At 48.8% G+C, this 22,867-nt stretch overlaps 1 protein-coding gene across 2 annotated transcripts in view; it reads right to left on the bottom strand.

Moving 5' to 3' along the window:
* The window catches only part of ATP2C2 (ATPase secretory pathway Ca2+ transporting 2), a 59,384-nt gene that overhangs the window by 34,561 nt on the left and 1,956 nt on the right, over positions 1–22,867 (bottom strand). The window contains exons 2-3 of one of the 2 annotated variants that reach the window (XM_041771427.1): positions 5,854–5,964; positions 3,970–4,086 (exon numbers count right to left, since the gene is read on the bottom strand). In XM_041771427.1, the coding sequence (XP_041627361.1) occupies positions 3,970–4,086; positions 5,854–5,964 (228 nt within the window). Of the gene's footprint in view, positions 1–2,234; positions 2,319–3,969; positions 4,087–5,853; positions 5,965–22,867 lie in introns of those variants that run through there. The other variant, XM_041771428.1, reaches the window with a different exon arrangement.

Raw genomic sequence — 22,867 nt, forward strand, 5'->3', positions numbered from 1 at the left:
CCATGTCTCCATGACACTCCAGGGCAGGACCTGGCCCCTCTGGTGGCTTGCCAGCTCTGCTCCAGCATGGCCACTGGGCCCCCTTTGCCACGCCAGCTCCCCAATACCATGTGCCCCGATTACACCAACCTGCTCCTGTAACTGCCTTGGAGGGCTCCTATGATGTCCTTCCTGAGAAAACGGGCCCCATAGAAACTTCCCAAAAGGATTTTTACTTGGTTGCTTTATGTATCTATTCCCTCATTTCACAGACCTATTACATAGTAGCTCATGTTACAGATGATTGAAAGGAAACATAAACACAAACACACAAAAACAGAAGAGAGACGGGAGACCAAAGATCAGGATCAAGGTGGGACTTAACATATCAATATGCAAGTCCTGTTTCAGTGGTTTAAAATGCAGCTGTGCATTTGGCTTTGAGCTTCCTAGCAGCCAAGGCAAAAAGAGAAATGTGATCAGATGTGTGATTCATGAAAAGAAGCACAACAGTGTTGTGCATGCAGGGATTTAGTGCCCCTTACTCCCCATCCCAGACTTGCTGTGCTTTATCTCCTCTGAATGAGGGACAGGACATTTTGTGGTCAGTTCACCAGCAGCCCTGAGTTAGCCACAGCATCTATTTTGAATTCTCAAGACTGAGCAACTTGAAGACATTTTGCTTTCTTAGCTACAATGTTTCTGTGATCATATCTGAAACTTGAAATGTGCAAAGTGAGGGGTAGGATTTTTAAAAAAATTTTTCAAAGATTTTATTTATTCATGAGACACACACACACACACACAGAGAGAGAGAGAGAGAGGTGCAGAGACACAGGCAGAGGGAGAAGCAGACTCCATGCAGGGAGCCTGGCATGGGACTCGATCCCGGGGGTAGGATTTATTCAGACACTGCTTTGAACAAATCAACTGTAAAAAGGTGTCTTTGAGGCCCGTGGGGAAAACTGACTGTGGACCTTGAACTGGACCAGGCCATGAAGTGACAATGGTATTGGTGGGACAAGAGTATTATTGTCACATCTGAAAGAAAAAGAGAGAGAGAGAAAGAGAAAGAGAAAAATGTCTTCTAATGATACATAGCAAAGTATAGATGGCAAAAGGATTCAATATCTAGAATTTGAAAATACTGCAAAGAAAAGAGAGGAATAAAAGTGGGTCAAAAGGATTGATAATTATTGAAGAAAGATAATGGGTATGTGGGGGTCATTATATTATTTATTATTTCTACTTATGCATATATTTGTAAAAGATTTTATTTATTTATTTGAGAGAGAGAGCAAGCACAAGCAGGGTAGAGGGCAGAGGGAGAGGGAGAAGCAGGCTCCCCACGGAGCAGGGGCTCCGTCCCAGGACCCTCAGATCATGACCTGAGCCGAAGGCAGATGCTTAACTGCCCGAGCCACTCGGGGGCCCCTTTACTTATGCATGTTTCTGAAATTTTCTCTAATGAAAAATCTGAAAAAAAGGTTTTGGCCAGTGAAGTCCCAAGTTCGGTGCCGACCACCCCTGACGGTGGGACCCGGGGTGGGGGTCCCCGGGCAGCCCGCACAGGGAGGGGCTGCACCCAGTGCTCCAGGCCACGCACTCACACTGCAGGGTGGCCGCACCCTTTCCTCGGAAATCCAGGGAGGATGGTGTCCAGGAGCAGGGGGACACGCGAGCTCCGGGAAGGGGGCCTGCCATAAACGACCAGAGCCTGAGGGCTTCCAACAATGTAGGCGGGTTCTCTCCCAGCTCCAGAGGCCGGAACCCCGTATGAAGGTGTTCCTGGGGCCATGACTCCGGAGGCTCTGGCGGAGAATCCTTCCTGCCTCTTCCAGCTCCTGGTGGCGACCAGCCGTCCCCGGTGTTGCCTGGCTTGGGACACACCCCTGCTGTCTCTGCCTCTGTTGTCACGTGGCCCTCTCCTCCCATGGGTGTTCCATGTGTCTCCCCTCTTCTTATCAGGGACACCAGCCATTGGATTTAGGGCCACCCCAATGCAGTACGACCTCATCTGAACTAGTCACAACTGCAAAGACCTTATTTCCAAATAAGGTGCTATTCTCAGGTTCCAGGTAAACATGGGTTTGGGGGCACACTATTCAACCTAGCAGTACAGAGGGGAAGAACATCTCAGTCCAGTAGAGCCAAGAGGATTTCATTTCAGCCCCGAGCCCATCACAGACTTGCCATCCGGTTGGAGAGAAATGAGGTGAGGGATGTACAAACAGGGTTGAACATGCATCACGCACCAGGTACCTGGATTCTCCAGGCCACCTTCTGAAGCTCGGTTATCCTCACATGTGTCCGGCCTCTTCTGCCTCAGGACCTTTGCACTTCTCCCTCCTGCACATCCTTCCTCCACCCTCAATGGCTCTTTTCTTCATTTCATTCAGGTCTCTGCTCCAAGATCACCCCCTCTGGGCATCAGTCAAATGGCTCCCCTGACCACGCAGCCCAAAACAGAACGGCCATTTCCTAGCAGCTGTGCTGACTCATTTCTCCCCACCATGCTCACACACGCAGCTGTCTGTCTCCCAAAAGCAGGAAGTTGGTCTGGCTGCTGCTCTTTGCTCAGTGCCTGGTGCTGAAGGTTCCCTGCTCTAGGAAATGTAAGAGATATTTTTGCAAAGGCCCTGGCTGGTGTCTGTGGCAGTTTTAATAGGGCAGAGGCAGGAAGGAGGACGGTTGGGGAAATGGGAGAGCCTCCTGGTGGAAGGGGCACCGAGGGCAGGAACTGATCATCCCAGAGGCCCAGCGGCAGAAGGGAGGCCGTCCCCACTGCCTGTGTGGTCTGCTTCCCTGAACTCCAGCTGCCAGGAGCCACTGCTGCTTCCTTCCATCCTGGGATTCCGGGAAGCTTTCGGGCTGGCAAGAGCCACCTGTGCACCAAGAAGCTGATTTTGGTGCCAAATGCGTCAAAGAGTCACACCTCCCGGTGTGCTGAGACCTGACCAATGAGTGGATGACTGGCCCCCAGAGCAGAGCTTGAGGATGCTGCAAGGAGGGCTGTGACTGGCCCCTCAACCGACCAATCACGAAGCTTTAAACGCAGAGCCACTAGGAAGGCTGCTGAAGCCCAGGAACCACAGACCAGAGAGACAAGTGACAGGGACAGGAGGGAGGCCAGGAGGGGAAACCGGGGCAGTCTGAATGACTTCAGGTATCTGGGTAGTCAGCCTGTTACCTGGGGCTTTCTGAATGGATACTGGGTAGGTGGTGGGGGTGCTGACTCCTAGACCAGAACTTGCAGCCACGTGCATTTCCAATTTTTCCCTCCTCTTCCCAGTGGCTTCCAGGCATCCGACTTGTGTGCCATCCATTCCGCACGGTGCCAGCACCAAGTGTAGAGGCCAAGAGGGGTGGGGGCTCTGGAGCCAGCTGCCTGGCTTCATTCCCTAGCTTGCCACTTACTGCCATGTGACATTAGGCTCCAGCTGCCAGACAGACTGTAAGACGGCCAGTTAATAGTGAATTTCAGATAAACAAGGAATTTTTTGGGTATAATTATGTCCCATGCAACATTTGGGACATACTTATACTAAAAAAAAAAAAAACTCTATTTATCTGAAATTCACATTTCACAAGGCATTCTGCTTGTCATTTGCTAAATCTAGCAACCCTACACAGCCTGGGGGACATATTTCAACCTCTCTGTTTACCCTCCTCATCTCAAAATGAGGATTAAGAGGAGGATGAAGTCAATGCTTCCTTATTTACTGGATCAGTATGGTGCCCAGCATGTGAAAACCCCTCTATGAATGTAACAGCTATTGTTCGTGATCACGGCTGCCTGGGTAGTTAGTGATCTACTCATGGCCATCCCTCTTGTCTAAAACTAGCCTGAATGAGCATGAAACTTCCTAATCTTTGTAGTATACAGCCACCATGTTGGTCCAAGGACATCCCGCAACCAATATTTAAAGAATGAATGACCATTCCACCCTCTCTGGCTTACACCAGTTAATGTCAAGGAATGACACCTACCTGGACAAGATATTTCTTCCACACAGGCTCGGTATTATCAGCAACGAACTCATTCCAGCCATGGACCTGCCTTCGCTGCAACACCGAGAACTCGGACAGCCCATTTCGTAAGTCCACCTGGAAGGACACGGTTAAGCACAGACTCACCGATGGGTCCTGAAAGACCAGGGAGCCCACTGCACAGAACTCCCACTTTGGAAAGCCAGCCACTTCCAAAATGGACAAGAAAATTCGGCTGGCCACAAAGGAGAAGGAACTTGTTCAAAGACCTCAAGCAAATAGGAATAGAGAGAGAAGGAAAACCCATAGTCCAGTTCTTTCTCAACTGGACTGCACTTCTGCCCTATAATTATAGCAGAAGAGACAACCCCAACCCTATATTTCAACAAGCTAGATTGTAGCAGGAATTCCAGAAAGGTAGAAACAGTTATATTTTCTTCTTTAAAAAAATAGGCCTTGGGGACCTAAAATGGTACAGCTGTGATACAGAACAGTATGGGGATTCCTAATTAAAAATAGAATGTGAATCATACATTCAACAATGGTGAAGATGGCAAATTTTACATTGTATGTTTTACCATAATTAAAAATTAAAAAGGAAAAATAAAAAAGGCCCCTCCTTAGAAGCAACAGCTAAAATTACTATATCATACATACATTGTGCCAGATATAATTTCAAGCTCTTTACAGAAACTATCATTAAATTGATAATTATGTAAGGTAACTTTGCTATTCTGGTTGCAGCAAAGGTGTCCTTGTTTTTAAAAAGTTGGCAACAAGAAAGCTGTACCTGGTGAAAGAGGTGACAGGGAAAGTTGAACGGATCTCTAGATTTCAATAAAGAAAACCAAGCATGTTTGGTAGACAAGGGAAGACATTTAGGTGAGGCAAGACTATTTCCTTCCCTTAATACTAATAAGGAGGACTTGAATTTAAACAGACTTTTGAATTATTCTCAAGACAAGACTGGCATGATGGGGTGCCTGGATGGTTCAGTTGGTTGAGCATCTGACTCTTGGTTTCAGCTCAGGTCATGATCTCAGGATGGTGAGATCGAGCCCTTTGTTGGGCTCTGTGCTGGGCATAGAGCCTGCTTGGGATTCTCTCTCTCCCTCTGTTCCTTCCCTCCCATTTGCACACCTTCTCTAAGAAAGGAAGGAAGGGAGAAAGGGAGGAAGGAAGGAAGAGAGAGAGAAAGAGAGAGAGAGAAAAGGCTGGCATGAAACACCAATTTCCCAACCGTCTTGAGATTGTGGCATAGGCCCCTTTATTGGTAGATTTTTATTTGCTTCCCCAAAGTGTGGTGGATTATGAGTAAACACACACACACATCACTATGTTTGCTCAGTGTTCTTCTAGTAAATTAAAAACAGAAGGCAAGCAATGTTCTTTAGCTTCAGAGAAGAGCTTCATGGAGGGAAGACAGTGTGTGTGTTTATGGCCTTGCACTGGAAGGCCAGGAAGTCAAATCCACTTGAGAAACATGTAAGAATTTGGTTTCAGTAATTGCAAACACCCCAGATTATAAATGAGGAAGTGTGTAAACCGTGGGTGATTAAAAGTTGGAGCTTTCATGTCAGACCACCTGGACTCAGGTCTCACTTGCTCCTTTGGAACCGTGGGGGTGAGTTACCATGTTCTCTGGGTCTCTGAGTAAGGAAAACAAGGATATGGAGATTCGGGAGGTGCCCATCCTCTGGCAAGGGCCCCATGACAGTTGGTTCCACTGACAACCATGATGATGATAGTTCACGTGGGATAGCGGAACAGTTCAACATCAGTAGCATTTTCTAGCAACGATGACATAAATGTATAATTTGTGTTGCTTTCTTCTGAAGCTAAAAGCCTTCCCATACCGGCTTCAAAGGCAAATTCAATTCTTACATAAAACGCTTTGGCCAAATCCTCTCTGTGGCATTTGCTGGCCTCCTTCGGTGACAGAGCTACAACTGTTTTCTCTTTTTCGATGGCTTTCGATTCACATTGTCCGCCAATCTGTGAAAAAAGCAGGATTTCTGTTAAGCAAGTTACAATTTTGTACTGCTGCGTTGTTTTCAGAGAATAACATACACAGAGAAGGTGCACATATCTTAAGTGTACAGCTCAAATTCTCACAAACTGACCCGTACAGCCAGCCTCCAAATCAAGAAACAGAGATTAGCAGCCCCTAGAAGCAACTCGTGCTACCCACCCACCGGGAGAAGGGTGACGCCTGTCAGGATCTCAGTCACAATAGGTGAGTTGGGCTGGGTTTGAACCTTGTATAAGTGGTAACAAGCAATACCTACTCTCCCGTGCCTGCTTCCTTCCACTCAGCGGTGTCAGAGGTTCATGCATGACTTGCACGCAGGGATGGCTGCCTAATCTCCATGGCTGCACAGTATTCCACTGAAGGAGTCTATGCCAATTTATTTGTCCATTCTACTCTTGATGGATCTTTGGGTTGTTTCCAGTGGTCGGCTCCTACTGATGCATATTTTTTTTTTGCTATGTTTTAAAGATTTTATTTATTTGAGAGAGAGACAGCACAAGCAGGGAAAGGAGCAGAGGGAGAAGCAGGCTCCCCACTGAGCAGGGATCCCGACGTGGGGCTCCATCCCAGGACCCTGAGATCATGGACCTGAGCTGAAGGCAGAGGCTTAACTGCCTGAGCCACCCAGGTGCCCCAGTTCATCTGTTTTTAAGCAAATTTATTGAACAGAACTGGAATGCACAGAAGTGCCAGAGCAGGGCAGTAACGAGCACATTTAGAATCCCCAATCTTGAACTTCCGGGATTCTCGGTCAAGTAAGTACAACAATGTAGGGAAAGCCCCTTGGTGAGGATAAGTGCTATCACAGCTTGTTCTGTGTCATTTGCAATAACCCAAGGAAAGGTGGGGAACCCAGCTGAGTTCTGGGTATCTGGCCGGCCTGGGAAGCAGCCATATGAAAAGCCCGAAGGCCATGGGAAGACATGATAGCACAGAAGAGTTCAATCAGGAAAATGCTAGGTATTTTTGCAAAGTGATTCTTGGTATTCTGATCCCCCAGGACACGATAATCATCTTTTCCTTTTCCAGCAGGTTGTCGGGCACTGGGAAGGAGGAAGCAGAGGAAGGCAATGGCCAACCCCTTCCTTCAGCTAGAGTAGAGATGGCAAAGTCCCTTTGTCCTTCGTGCCAGCCACCCATCCCCAACAGGGTCTCCCAAATGCCTTGGTGCTGAGAAATGCTCTGCCAACCACATCCACTTCCTTGTCATTGCCCCTTGTGCCACAACCAGGAACCAAGCACAGCCGTGATCACATTCAACGGGTGCCCCCAATTTTCATGAGCTCTCCTAAGTCAGAATTTAAGAGAAACGTGCATCACAAAGTAAGACAGAATGTTTTTTTCTGTTTGTGCTTTTTTGTTTTGTTTTCTGTTCCTAAGCTCTGGTTTCATCACGCCAAATCAAGTACTCAGTTCCTGTTCATACCACCCATGGTTCTGGTCCTGTCCAGCTGGCCGTTCCAGGTCTTGCCATTTCTTTGTGGCCACGATCACACCCAACTCACTTTTGACAGAGCGTCTGAATGACCCCCAAAATCATAAGTCCAGTCCCCTGCCCCACCCCCACCCCCTACACATATACCATGCTTGAAACATTGGATAGATTTAACTGCTGTCAGGATGAAACCCATGGTTTTCTTTTTTATATTAATTATTTAATTAATTGCGCTTTTTAAAGATTTTATTTATTTACTCATGAGAGAGAGAGAGAGGCAGAGACAGGCAGAGGGAGAAGCAGACTCCATGCAGGGAGCCGGATGTGGGACTTGATCCCAGGTCTCCAGGATCACGCCCTGGGCTGAAGGTGGCGCTAAACCGCTGAGCCACCCAGGCTGCCCATTTAATTAATCTCTTTTAAAGATTTCATTTATTCATGAGAGACAGAGAGAGAGAGAGAGAGAGAGAGGCAGAGACACAGGCAGAGGGAGAAGAAGGCACCATTGCAGGGAGCCCAATGCGGGACTCAATCCTGGGACCCCAGGATCACACCCTGAGCAGAAGGCAGACGCTCAACCGCTGAGCCACCCAGGCGTCCCTGAGCAACAGTTTTCAACAGGGCTACAGCAGACCCCACCTCACGTCCGCCCCCCAGCTAACTCTTAGGCCCACGAGTCCCAATGCTGCCTGTTGGGGGAGTCCTGTGTCCCCCAGGAATAGGCCGACCTCCTGCGGGGCACATTTATGTGCTTTAAATCGGGGGTTCTCAAGCAGGGGCAGCCTTGCACCCAGGGGACTTTGGCAATGTTCGGAGCCCTGTTTGGCCGTTACTGGGGGGCAGGGGTGCTGGCACCTGGTGGGCAGAGGCCGGGCACGTTGCCAAGCATCCTACATGTATGGGGCGCGCAGAGTGTGACTGCACAAAGCCTCAGCAGTGCCGAGGGTGAGAAGCCCTGCGCCAGGCGTGGAAGCATTATTGCGTCCTGATGCCTTCCCAGGCCGATCCATCAGGCCGATCCGGCTTCTTAGCCTCTGCCTGCCGCCAGTGCGGCGGGGACCAGAGCCCGGCATCAGGGAGCAGGACGCCGATGGAAATGCGGACAGGCACGTGCCCTCCGCTCCACTGAACAGACGACTGGATGCGTGCTCACAGGCACAAGCCCTCAGTTTACCCTCACCCCCCCCACCCACCCCGCCCGGGACACAGCCCAGCTCCGCTCGCCAGCATGTCATCTTGGGCATTGTGTCACCCTGGGCAAGTGACAACCTCTCTGATGATAATTCCCTCATCTGCAAAATGGGGATGATGCTGCCTCCCTCATCCTGCGTTTGTAGACTCAAGCGAGCACAGGTGTGTGCGGGGCTCCGTGGCGTCAGACCCGCCTTCTTTCCGGACACACATCGGAGGCTCAGGCGCTCACTTCTCTCATGCGCAACAGTGGAGCTTAGGACGGAGCTGTCTACACTCACCGTCCCTACTTCCTGGCTGCCGGCTCCTTCTTAACCTACTTCTGCAGGCTCCCTCCAGGTTCCACGGCTGCTGGGCGGGTGTGGACTGGAACACCACTGGTCAGGGCTCGCTATCTTGGCCCAAGGTTGTCGGTTTCAGGAAGCGGGGCCCTGGGATCTGGGGCTGAGCGTGTGGCCCCGAGGCCCCCACCCCCTGTGGGGAGGACCTCTGCCAGGGACGCTGACACGTGGCCAGCTTGCTCCCTCCGGAACACACACTCGGACGTGTGCCCACTGCCACTAGAGTGGCACATCCTGATTGAGGTCAGGCGCCCTCTGGAGCACCCTGGTCCTTGCTTCCCGTCAAACCTGCTGCGGGGGAGGGGGTACCGCTTCTCCTTTATTCTCTTTTTTAAATTAAGATGAAATTCATGTGACATAAAATTAACATTTTTTTAAAGATTTTATTTATTTATTCATGAGAGACACACAGAGAAGCAGGTAGGGACACAGGCAGAGGGAGAAGCAGGCTCCCTGCAGGGAGCCTGTCATGGGACTGGAGCCGGTCTTGGGACTCGATCCCGGGTCCCCAGGGTCACGCCCCGGGCCGAAGGCAGGCGCTAAACCACTGAGCCACCCAGGCATCCCTAAAATTAACCATCTTAAAGGGAACAGTTCTGTGACATTTAGTATATTTCCAATGTTATGCAGCCACTACCTCCACCTAATTCCAAGGCGTTTTCATTCGCCCAAAGACAGACCCCAGGTTCAGGATTGCTCACTCCCCTCTGCTCCCACAGCCCTTTGCTGCCACTGATCTGATTGATGTCTCCAGGGATTTACTTCTTCTGCATATTTTATATAAATAGAATCATATACGATCTTCTGTGGTCCCCACGTGACCTCCCAAGTATTGTTTGCCCACGGTAAAAAGACCCACACTGCCTGCCAGGCCTGGTGATGATGTGGGGCCTTCCTAACCCCTTAGGAAATGGTCTAGAACCTAAGGACTTAGGAGTGTTCTTAGAGTGTTTTCACAAGCAATGATAGCTCAGAGCTGATATTTAACCTACTGGTGGCTTCCAGAGGAGCCACCAAGGGCAAACAAGACATTCGTTGAAAGATGAGTTGGCTAACAAAGTGAGCTGGGAGCTCACTGCAGGGCAAGTGCTCACGTGGCACCTAACAGGTGAGCCAGCCTCCCCTGAGCCAGAAGCCAGGCTTTCTTCAAAGCCTTCCTGTCCGGCTTGGGGGGTTCAGTTCATTGCAAACACTTACAGAGTCAGATCCCAGTGCCTGCTCTCCTGTTTAAAAGGCGTAGACATTTATTTCTGCAAGATATTTGTCTAAAATCTCCCCCATGTCTCCATTTCCCTCTCTGAAAAGCGAAGGTTTTAATAGCAGAGACTCATAAGGTTCCAAGGGGGGTGGTAATAGAAACCAGACATGGAACCCGGGGGGTAGCATCTGGCCCCTGGGAAGCATAAGTGAACATAAACAGTGGGGGCTTGCCCAATACTGCACGGGACACACGTATACTAGAACATTACTCTATCAGAAATTCACATGCAACCAAGTATCTGTGCCAATCTGGCAACATTGGGAAGGAATAAGCCGAGAGATCCAAGTGGCGACATCATGATGGGGACACCCCGCTCTATAAAGGAGACAGGCAGGGGTGCAATTCAGAGCAGGCGTGGGGCTCAGAAATCATGAGAAAACTGGCCTTGAAGAAGGTATAGGAGTGAGTTCCCTGGGGACACAGAGGGGCCCTGCTTGGCTCCAGAAAATGCAGGAGGGCTCTAAGCAGAGTAAATGGTCCATTTGGGGAACTCTAAGTACCCTGAAGTAGTGATGGAGCCAGAGAAGAAGACAAATCAGCCCTGACTCTTCAAGAATTTTGTAGTATGGGTAGATGCAGTCATTGGGATCAAGGCACTCAGAAAGGAACAATGTAAAGGTCACAGTAACCCAAGAACAATCTGGCTGCAGGGTCATTAAGGAGATGACATTTGAGAGGAGAAGGAAATGACCCAACTCAATGCAAATGCTTCCTTCTTTCCCAGACTTTTCTAACAGTCTCTCCTAAGGTATGTATCTGGGAGTTACCGGGTTCTGCTTTAGCCTGGTGGTTCTCAGTGGGTGGTCTCAGGCCAGCATCACCTGGAACGTGTTAGAAAGGCAGATTCTCAGGCCCTACCTTGGATCTAATGGATCAGAAGCTCTGGGCATGGACCTTGCAATCTATGCTTTAACAACTTCTCCAGGGGACTGTGATGCACTCCAAAAGTTGAAGAACCATTGGGGTCTTGTAAAAATACATTGCCATGGCCTATCCCCAGGCCAACCAAGGAGTGGGGCTCAGCTAGCAGGAGTCCTAAAAGCCCCAGGTGATTCTAATATGCAGCCAGAGCCAATCCGAGGATGCCTGGCTGGGAGACGGCAATCCTATGGGGTCTTGGTCTTAGGGGGCCACCATCTTGGAGAAAAAGGGCCATGGCCAACAGACCAAGCCCCAAGCTGTGAGTGCTGGGCTGGGAGAGCTGTGGAGTCAGTCCAAGCAGGAAGTGTTCCTTCTGCTTCCTAGGGGAGGGGTGAGGATGAGACCTGAGGCAGCAGGTGCCCCCATGTCCTTCTAGATGTTGGGCAGACAAGAGAAAGAGAGGCCCAATGAAGAGATGGCTGAGAACAGCTAATAGGTCATAATGAGGATAAAATGTCACAACCCTAGCAACATGTAATGCAATGATACAAGAGACAGAACATCTAACATTTTGATATCAGAGATCTTGTATAGCATTTGACACCTACAAGCTCATTAAATCATCCCTGCAACCCTTTGAGATGGAGGCAGTCTTCATCCCCATCCCGCAGATGAAGAGAGATGGCTGAACTGGCTGCCTCCTGGACCGGCACTTGTCACTGCTCCATAAAACATGAGAAAACATCTAGGGGGGAATTGTGCTGAGCAGAGGGCAGAAGGAAGAAAGCACAGAGAGAAACATGACTTTCTGGAACCTCTGAGGGAAGTAAGGGAAGAGGCTGGTGGGAGCGGGGAGGAGAAGCTGAACCTGAATGATGCCAAGAGATGTCCCTGTCCTGATCCCTGAAGCCTGTGACCACATGGCCTCACATGGCAAAGGGGACTCTGCAGGGGTCATTAAGTTGAGGTCTTGAGCTGGGGAGGTGATCCCGGATGATCCAGTAGGGCCCTGTGTGCTCACAGGGTCCTTGTAAGGAGGAGGCAGGGGGTGGAGAGGAGATGTGAGAACAGAACAGAGTGGGATTCCTGGCTTTGAAGGCAGAGGAAGGGCCACAGGGAAGGAATGTGGACCACCCTCGGAAGCTGGAAGGAGGTCAGGACACAGATTCATCCTGGAGTCCCCAGAGGGAGTGCGGCCCTGCCCACACCCTGATTTTAACCCAGGGAGACCTGTGTCACACCTCTGACCTCCACAGCTGTGAGACAATGAGTTTGTGTTGTTTTCCACCACCAGATTCAGGGTCATTTGTTGCAGCAGCCAAAAGAGACTGACACACCACCCATCATGGGCCCTGCAAGGAACTCATTCTCTGAGCTCCCAGACTCCCCATCCTCCCTATGCCAGCACGCCTGGGTCCACCTGTCCACATCCAGCACTGGACCGGCAGACTGGTGGGGGAGCAGCTGCTCATATCCAGCATACACCCCAGTACCCAGTACAGCACTGCAAATAAAAGGTGCTCAAAAATGTTTGTGGGAGGGAGAGAAGCAGGAGCTGCCTGGAAGGTCTCCATACCCCTGGGTGCCAGGAGCTATGCCAGGACCAGGACCAGAGGGAGAGCTGCCAAGGACAAGAGCCTATGCAGACAGCTGCAGGGGCAGCAGCTGAAAGGTACAGTCACACGTTACAGAATGTGGTGCTTCCAATGCGACAGGCTTCCCCTTGGTGGTGGCCGAGCCAATGCCCTGTGCCGTGGCCACCGTAACCAGCCTGAGTCTGATCCTGAGGCTCCTCTCTTCAAACGATCCCTTGTTGGGCCCCTCATCCACTCCTCAACTTTTCATGGTGTGCAAGAACCCAGGCCTGGCACCACAGGAAGGCAGACACAGCCCTCATCCTAAATGGAGGAGTTACACGAATTTGCCTAAAAGCATAATCAGGACAATTAGGAAGAAGAGAAACCCTATATAAAAGTACTAGAAGAAATCACAGACCACTTTTTTTTTTTTTTATCTTAGCAGAAAAGGACTTTCTGAGCACAAGACAAAGGCAGATGCCCATGAAGGAAAAAACTGATACATTCATGCTGTAAGAGTGGGTCTGTCTTCTGGAAAATGCACTGCAAAGTCTGAGGACAAACACCACGCTGGCGAAAGCACCTGCGATTCCCCACCCAAATGCAGAGCTCTGACTCATGAAGAAGCAGAAGACCACCAGCTCCTGTTTTTTTTTTTTTTTTTTAAAAAAAGGACAAAGGATATGACCTAAGAGTTCACAGAAAGGAGGTGATAAATAACTCTGAAATGTAAAAAGACAGTCAAACTCACTGAAAACCAGGGTGTGTCTGAAAAAAGGCGCAAGTGTGCCAGCGTTCGCCTCTTAGGGTAGGTTCAAGAAATCTGTAGCAGGTAGTGCCACGGGAACACAGCTTTCTGAAGGCAATTTGGCAGTATCAGAGTCTAAGACTGACCAGTTCTAGCAATTTCTTTTTCAGACTTATTCACTGCAGGATAGTACCTGTTCAAAGTCATCTGCGGCACTATTGTGTACAACAGTTAACTACTAGAAACCCCCGTGTCCCTGAATTAAGGGCCAGTGAGGTTAATCGTGGTACCACCGTAACATGAATGCTGCCATTAAAAGCAGGCTGTGAGAGCTTTTTATTTACCCGTATGGAAAATACTAAACATGAATTGAAGTATAACCCACAGATGGTCGTGTGCACAAACGGTAAGTGTGCAGCTGGATGCCTGCTTGCATACGTGTCACCTGAGCAACCCCCACGCCGATGCAGTGGAGGACCTCTCTAGCAACCGGAAGGCTGCCCTGTGTCCACTCTCCGTGGGCAGCCCTTGAAAGATGAGAAACATTTGGACTTCTGTCGACGTGGATGTGTTCTATTTTGGAAAGTCATATAATATAGACGAATATAAATCATACAGATGTCCTTCTGTGTCTGTCTCCTCTTGCCAACATTACCGCGGCGAGATTCACCTGTGTCGCTCCAAGAGCAATGGGGATTAAAAACTATAATTCATCCTCTTTTGTTGCTCTGTTGCATTTCAAGTATTCCGCTGACCAGATATGCCACAGTTCACTTAACTATTTGCATCAGGGTGGGCGTTTGAGTCGTGTCTGGTTTGGCTTATTACACATAACACTTCCACCAACGGGTGTGTGCGGGTCTTTTAGCGAGTGCAAGCCCTCATGTCTCCTGGGTGGAATGCTGGGTCCTAGGCACCCAGGCCTTGCGTGATGCTGGACACCGTCAGTGTCCCGTTAATGAGAGAAAGAGCAAAGGTGCACAATACTGTGAGTACTAAGTTAGCCTACAGATAACGAAAAGGGAAAGGAAACCAGGGCCATTGCCTTTGGGCCTGGGGAGAGGGTGGCTGGAAGACAGAGGCTGCCAGAGACTCCTAAGGAAGTACTCCTTTTTGTACTTCCTTGAATCTTGAGTCACCAGCATTGAATTGCTGATTCAAAGGCAGAAAAGCAGCCCAAACCTGGGGGCAGAGCCTGTCAGGAGGGGAGGGGGCTTCCAGCTGGAAGGACTGCTGGAGAATCCAAGATCAAGCAGACACTCAGGCAGGTGGGGAGGATAAGCCAGCAAAGGGAGGCTCTGTGGGGAGGAGCGAGGCCTGTCACCCCACAGGGCCTGCCCAGCATTCTTTAATGTTAAGGGGAAACAACCCCAAATGAACAAACTGGGCAGAGGGAGCGCTGCCTGGCCCACAACTCACTGATCTGGGCTCTCTTCTCCTTCTCCCAGCTACCAGCTGTGCAGCCCTCGGCCAGGCCCTTGACTTCTCTGAGGCCATCTTCTCCTCTGTAAGACGGGAGTCATGATATCCCCACATGCTGGATCGCAGAGGCAGGGTTGTTAAATTCCAGCCTCAGGTCAGCATGGGTTCCAGATGTGTCTTCTGGTCACTGAAATTCTATCTAGGCAGCATTTGCGATCCACTTGTATGTGTGTGTACTGGTGGTGTGATCCCACACAACAAAGTACTACCAATAGGACGGAATGAGACACACGGAGTACATGTCTCTTGCAGGGAGGGCCAGGGTCGTCAGGGGCCCAATAAAGAGACGCCCAAGCCAGGTGGTAGCCAATGTGACCGGGGACCACCAGGAAGGCGAGGAGACTGAGTACCGGCAGGGCAATTATGCAGTAAGTAAACGCAGTGCCACTCTCACTGGTAAAGAGAGGAATGGATATAGAAAGCTGGCACCAACCTTGTGGTATTCCCTGGATCGGATGGAATCAATGCATATTTATATACAGTACACACACACACACACACACACACACACACATATATACATGTACACACCCCCAGGAGGGCCCAGCAGCCACAATACTGCAGGAGCATGAGGACACCTGGCATCAGACCTCGATTTCCACTCCCGTTCTTCTACTAAAAGGAGCCAAGAATCCCAAGAGAAATGGCTGCTTGCAGGGTGGGGGTGGGGAAACGATCACAGGAGCCAGGACTTTTCTTGTGACACCAGAAAGTGGGGGAAAGACTCAAAGAGCAATGGCAAGAACATCCAGGGGACACAGCGGACACCGTGCAGAAGCTCCTATTGGCCAGATCTGGGACAGCAAAATAAAAACGGTGCTAACAAATGCGGGCACACTTGTTAAAACAGGAACTCATGATGAGTCCATGCGAATATGAATGAATGAATGAGCACGCAGAGGAGCAGCTCTCCTTCCCAGAGCACCGAGGAATAAAGGAGGGAGGGATGGAAGCAGAAGATCAGCAAGCCTTGTACGTAATCCCTCCGGACAGGGACCATCCACAGATGCGAGAACCAGAGTGAAAAGGTATGAGAAAGGATATCGACGCAGCCTCCACACGACGCTCCGTGAAATGCTTACTAATTACGGCGGGGAGGTCAGGGACTTTATGGAAGAGAAAGCTGCCCCAGAGGGGTTGGGAGAAATCCAGTACACATTGGCTGACCGGGGTCCCCGTTCCTGGGATGGCTGTGTGAACCCGGGCAAGCCGCTTCACTCCCCAAACCTCAAGTTTCTGCAGGGATTTTTGTAGACGACTCAAAATAACATGGCACACCCAGAGATGTTCACTGGAACATCCTTCTGAAAATTAAAAAAAAAAAGGAAACCCTTTAAGTGCCCATCAGTAGGGGGTGGGTGACACAGAAACCCCTATGTAGCCACTGAAGAATGTTCTGGATCTGTATATACTGTCAGGGGCACAGAGAGGCTAGAGGGGGGTTGCAGCAGATGGTGCGCACAGTATGATTTTATGTCTGTTGGGTTTTTTTTTTTTAAGAGACACTACGTAATCATATATAAATAATAATTACTGAGATCGGGGACTGCCCTAAATGCTTTATGTCACCTGAATCATTCCATTCCACAACAGATGGCTGCAGTGAATATCCCGTCGTACAGAAAACTAAGGAGTGTGCTCGGAGTCTGACGGCTGGCAAGTGCAGAACAGAATTTGCATGCAGGTAGCCCGGGCACCTGGACGTCAGTGCTCTTAACCGCAGGCTCTTGGGAACTGCAGAGCCATAGGGCCGGGAACGCCCGGGCAAACAGTTCTGATTATTGCACACTGATTACATACAAACAGTACCTCCCTCCACCCCCCACCGAGGAGGAAAGTGGGAGCAAACAAGCGCCAGGTGGAGGAGGAACCTCATATTGTGCACATTTTTATCGTGGCTTATGAAAAAAAAAGTTTAGAAAGGAAAAAGGGAGGGAAGGAAAGAAAAACAGGTATAGTTTCTGGTTCATGAGAGACAAAAAATAGCAGCTAATATTAGCGTATTTCAATGACTAGGGAAGGCAAAACTATCACTTGCATTTCAGTGCTGGAATGTGGGGGAGGGAGAGACGGCTGCAGTAAGGGGATTCCTGAACCTGGAGGCTGAGACTCTGCAGAATCCCCTGGGCATCAGGTACCTCCCTGATCAGAGGAGGGAAGCCAGCTTGGCTTGGGGGAAATCTGTAGTAGCTTGAGCGCAAGTCTCAGTGTGCCAAAGCCCCGCTGCCTCTTCCAGGAAGTCTCCCTGGATTGCACCCAGAACGCAGCAGTAAAGTCCCCACCACTCCGCTACACACAGGCTGTGCCCAGCTCCTGTCTTACATGTGCTTTCCTTCATGGGACTTATCTCAGATTGTAATTATACACACACTACTATAATTATTTGAGAACTTTATCTGTCTACCCCACAAGACCGTAAGCTCCACTTGGTAGAGTCAGTGTTTGGCTCCTGTCTTGTCTCCAGTGTCTCCAAAAGGGTCTGGCAAATGGGCGAATGGCTGTCCAAAGAATGGAGACGCTAACTGTGCAGAGTTTCTCAAACTCAAGGTAGCAGCAGACCCACTAGAGGGTTTAAGACTCAGATTGCTGGGACCAGACTGCATCTGGAGAACAGCTGATCTACAGAAATAATGGACGACAGTATGGGGCAGCCAGAAGAATGGTCTGCGAGGGGGCTGAAAAGGGGAGACCGAGCAGTAAGAACTTGTTAGCGTGTCTATTGACTCCAGCCCCACGGGCATGCTCAGAAGGATGCGTGCTTCATGTCAGGCTCTGCTGTCATCTTCTTGAAATTTTTGGTCATTCCCCCCACCCCTTCCCCATTTTCCATGTGCACTGGGCCTCGCACATGGTGTAGCTGGTCTAGCCTCCACCACTGAGCTCTTCTCTGGGCACAGGGCCACATGCTCGGCCCAAGTCAAGACAGTGATGATTCTTTTTTTCTTTTTAAAATATTTTATTTATTTATTCATGAGAGACATAGAGAGAGAGGCAGAGACACAGGCAGAGGGAGAAGCAGGCTCCATGCAGGGAGCCCAAGGCTGGACCCACGATCATGCCCTGAGCCAAAGGCAGGCACTAACTGCTGAGCCACCCAGGTGTTCCAACAGTGACGATTCTTCATCAAAATTACTGTCGCTTTTGAAACAAAGCATCTTATGAAGAGTTTTAATAAAAATTACCACTTTTGGGGGGCACCTGGGTTGCTCAGCAGTTGAGCATCTGGCTTTGGCTTAGGTTGTGATCCTGGAGTCCTGGGACCAAGTCACATATCGGGGTCCCTGTGAGGGGACCTCTGCTTATGTCTCTGGCCTCTCTCTCTGTGTCTTTCATGAATAAATTAAAAATCTTTAAAAAAAAATGATCACTTTTTGGACTAGGCATATGTAAAAATGTTTTAAACAATTCTCATTTATCCTTTTTAAATGACCACATTCACCAAAAGGCATATTCATGAGCAAAGAAGTGTGCTGAGCATTTGCATACATCACCTAATCTAATCAGCTTCATAGAAAGCTAGTGAAAGGCACTGATGAGGCACCTAGATGAGAAAGGGAATCCAACACTATATCATTGATTCTCACAACGAATGTCTCCACTTTCAGGCAAGGGCATTTGAAAGTGGAGAGATTAAGTAAATATGCTTAACTTCTCATTTCCATAAATAATGGACCCCAGGCTGGAAGTCTCAGCTTCTGGTCCCAGTCCAAGCCCTAACCAAGATCTCCTGGTTGGGACTGGTCTCCTGGGTCAGGATTCTTTCCCCTTTCCACAAGGAACCCCATGTTCAGTCTTGCTGGAGAAGCGAAGATAAGAAGTGCCTGAGGAGTATATGGTATAATCCTGGGGTGAGCTGTGAAATAACCAGATCTAATTAACATGGTGGTTTGGTTTTAATGGTTTGAAACATAAAGAATGATTATATGGAGTGCCTGGCTTTGTTCTAGAGGTTTTTAAGTCTTCCTTTCCCCCAGGGACTCTGAAATCATGAATCCTGAGCACTTCTTCCCAACTGTGTACTTGAGTTACAGGCTGGGCAAACACATGCTTTGCTGAGCTCTGTTCCCTACCAATGGGAAGATCAGTGGGAAGATGATGGAGCTAGAAGAACACAGTCCGTCCATACGCTACCCAGAGACTTAGGGCAGAGGGTAAAGTTTGTAACCCAGCTTCAAGAGTGTCTATAACCTCAACAGAAGATTATGTATTTTCCCATTATGGCCCACAGCCCCTACCTACCAATACCCTTCAAGTTTCTATAAGGAACATAATGTTATAGGCCAAATTATGCCTCTCAAAAATTCATATGTTGAAGTCCTAACCCCTAGTACCTCAGAATATGACTGTGTCTGGAGGTAAGCCCTTCAAAGAGGTGATTAAGTAAAAATGAAATGATTAGGATGGGCCTTAATCCAATATGACTGGTATCTTAGTAAGAGGAGGGCATTTGGACACATACACACAGAAGAGGATGACGTGAAGGCAGAGGGAGAGGACAGCCATCTCCGAACCTTCTAATCCCTTCCCTTGAGGGGATCTGGGGAGTCAGGATCAACTGCCCTTAACAACAAAGCTCATCACATTAGGATTTGGGGCAGGGTTTCTTGGCATCTTTGGACATATTCTCAAGAGCCTACAGTTCTCTAAGAGCTTCTGAACTCTATATGTCTCAATGATTACCCTAATTAATACAGACCCTTTGGGGCCACTTGATAACAAAGCACTATGACATGACTCTAGTGCCCACATGTGCCTCTGTGACAACAAACACATGACAGCCTGCAGGGATGAAAGCTCCTCAGTGGCTCAGAGTGGAAGAACCGGTGGGAGATAGAACCATCACACAATACATGGTACTGACTAGTCAACTAGAAAGTATCAAACCACTGAGTGTAATCACATTGTAAGCGGGGCCTGACCTGAATCCAGTCTGTGAACACAGCTACTTGCCATAGTATGATAATCAATACCAAGTGAAGAATATTTTTCCCCACAATGCCTGACACTCACCTTATATTCCAGTGCATGAGCAATTCTACAGTTACCCAGTGACAGCCTTGAAAACTGACATTCACAGGTTGTTTGCTGCCCCTTGTGCTTAAGTAAGAGGCTAGTTATCCTAAAGTTGCAAACAGACTCGTGACATATTTAAATACCATTTTGTACACATACACATAATTAGACATTCTCAGCACGTGCATTATCAAAATCAGAATTCTAAAGGAGTCCACATGAAGACTAGAATTCAAGAGTAAATGAAAACAGTAAGAAAAAGATAACTATCAAGCAGATTAAGCACCCGGTGTGGTTCTGCTTTCTAGGTGACTGGGCTCATGTAAGAAGCTATTCCTTTCCACCATTGTGGTGGGCAGTCTCTGCCCCCAAACCAGCCTTGCTTCTTGGCATTCACACCCTTGTGTAATTTAAATCCACCCCTGCCCCACCTCAAGCATGGGCTAGACCTAGAGTTACTTTTTTTTTTTTAAATTTTATTAAATCATCTCTACACCCAATGTGGGGGCTCAAACTCATGATGTTGAGGTAAAGAGTTGCACGTTCTACTGACTGAGCCAGCCAGGTGCCCCTAGACTCACTTATAATGAATAGAACATGGCAGAAGTGATAAGATGTCACTTCCAAGGTTGGGTTATAAAAGGCCTATGGCTTCTAGGCTTTTATGGATGCTTTCCTAATCTCTCTTGGACCATTCACTCTTGGGAAAGCCAGCTGCTGAGCCATGAAGCAGCTCTGTAGACAGGCCCATACAGTAAGGGTGCAAGGCCTGCAAATAATCCGGGAAGTGAATCCTTCCCCCTTCCACACCGTGAGCTTTCAGATGAGATCACAACCCCAGCCAACAGCTGGATGACCACCTCATAAGAGATCAGATCCAGGAGCACCCGGCTGAGCTGCACCCAGATTTCTTACCAACAGAAACCATGAGATGATCATTTGTTCTTTTAAGCCACTGCATTTTGGAGTCATTTGTTACACAGCAACATTTGTACTTTATGATTTTATTATAAACTTAGTTTGACTTTTCTGATTTGTGCTACACACACAGAGCTACATTTATTTCAAGTTTTATGCTTATACTTAAGTCACCTTTTGATACAAATAATTTAAGAATACATCACTTCAAGAAGTAGTCCTATCTTGCTATATTTTAAGAAACACTAATGATATGTGTGTGTGTGTGTGTGTGTGTGTGTGTGTGTGTAAGAAGTCTCTCCTGTACACTGTCTTCCCGCAATCCAGGTGTGATCTCTTCAAAATGCAAATCAGATCATGTCTGTTTTGTTTATTGCATTCTTAATGTTTGGCACATCTGTGAATAAGGGAATGACTGTCATATCCTGATTTAAACCCCCTGATAGATCCCTGCTACTCTAGGGATAAAGCCCAAATTCTTCATGGCAGCCCAGAGGCTTTTCGTGGTTCACCTCTGCAACTTCATCCCTCTCACACCAACTCCTACCCCTCACTCCCTCTGCCCAGAACCGCTATGACTTCTGTCTCTCTCCCAGCACACTCCTGATCTTTACCATTCTCAGGAATCTTAAACACTCCTCCCCCTCCCAGCTGCTGCACACCTGCCATTAAAGAGTCAGCTGTGCTCTAAAGTTTGGTACCCATCGCTGCCCACCAGGAGAGCAGGGAGGTCTTCTGAGCCCCCATCCCTGGCATGCAGCACTGGCCTGACACACAGTAGAGGCACTGTGAATCTGGGCTGAATGAATGGGGTGACCACTACATGAGTCTGTTGGAACCCTGTCTTCACCCTGGAGAGCTCCAGGAGGATGAATCAGTTCACCAACCAGGAAGGCAGCAGAGGGTGGAGCCATGCCAGACTTGATTAAGAGATGGGAGCTCTGAGGGTCACAGATAACTTCCCTGGAGTTGGCACTGACCGAGTCATCAGGAAGCAGGAATTTCCAGTCCAACAGTCTCCTTACCCACCATTCAGGTTAACACAGAGAAGGTGTTTTTTTCTTTCTTTTTTTTCCCCAGTAGTTGAATTAACAGGGTCTCTTAAAGCTCTTCCTTGTTGTTACACTGGAAATACACAGCAAGAATGGGGCATCTTCAAAGCCATGGGAACCACGCTCTAATGCCACTAACTGGGTCCTCCCTGGCCTCTGTCATGACCACATGTCCCTGCTTTCTTGTTTCCCATAATACCCTAGACAGCCAGACCTTCGATTAAACATCTCTTGGTCTCTCTGTCACCTGTGGGCCTCCCTCATGAACTTCGTTTTGTACACAGCTGTATCTTTAGTACCTGGCCCCACCTGTGAAGCTTGATGTCATCATTTATCATATGATTATAATAATAAAACTAACCTCGGCACAGGGAGACCCGAAAGAAGACACAGCAAGTTCTCCGTAATACTTAGTAGGATAAGTAAGGTGGCTGGGCAAAGTGGCTGCGGGGTTCAGAGGCTGCCCAGAATGCTGTATACAAGTGTTCATAAAAGGGAGTTCACAACTATTGTAGAAATGATCGCTGTGAGCACACGTTGCTTCTTTTTTTCAATTTTTCTTGGCAAAGGAAGGGTTCCAATTGGGGAAAGTGTGAGAGCAAAGGATGTTCAGGCTCTGAGCTGAGCTGGCAGGAAACAGGTCATCTCCCCACCCCATCATACCCGCAGCTCCTTTAGTGCCATCTCCTGGATTTGCACCAAGCACCTTTGGAAATCAGACATTTTGTTTTTCACCCAGACTTTGGGGCCGGCTACCTGGGTCGCCAGTCTCCCCTCCCTCCCCACTGCCACATCACCTATCACCCACCCTTCAGGAACATCCAAGTCCACGACCAGGTGGGTGAACCCCTGACATACCTACAGGCAGGTTGAAGACCTGTCATACCCTTGTGGACCACCCAGAAAAGATTTGGGGGAATGAAGTCCACTTTGGTGCACAGGTCAAACTCACCCCAGCATCTCAACATCACCCTCATACCTGGCACA

Source organism: Vulpes lagopus, chromosome 10 (genome assembly GCF_018345385.1).
Source record: "Vulpes lagopus strain Blue_001 chromosome 10, ASM1834538v1, whole genome shotgun sequence".
NCBI classification, from domain to species: Eukaryota; Metazoa; Chordata; class Mammalia; order Carnivora; family Canidae; genus Vulpes; species Vulpes lagopus.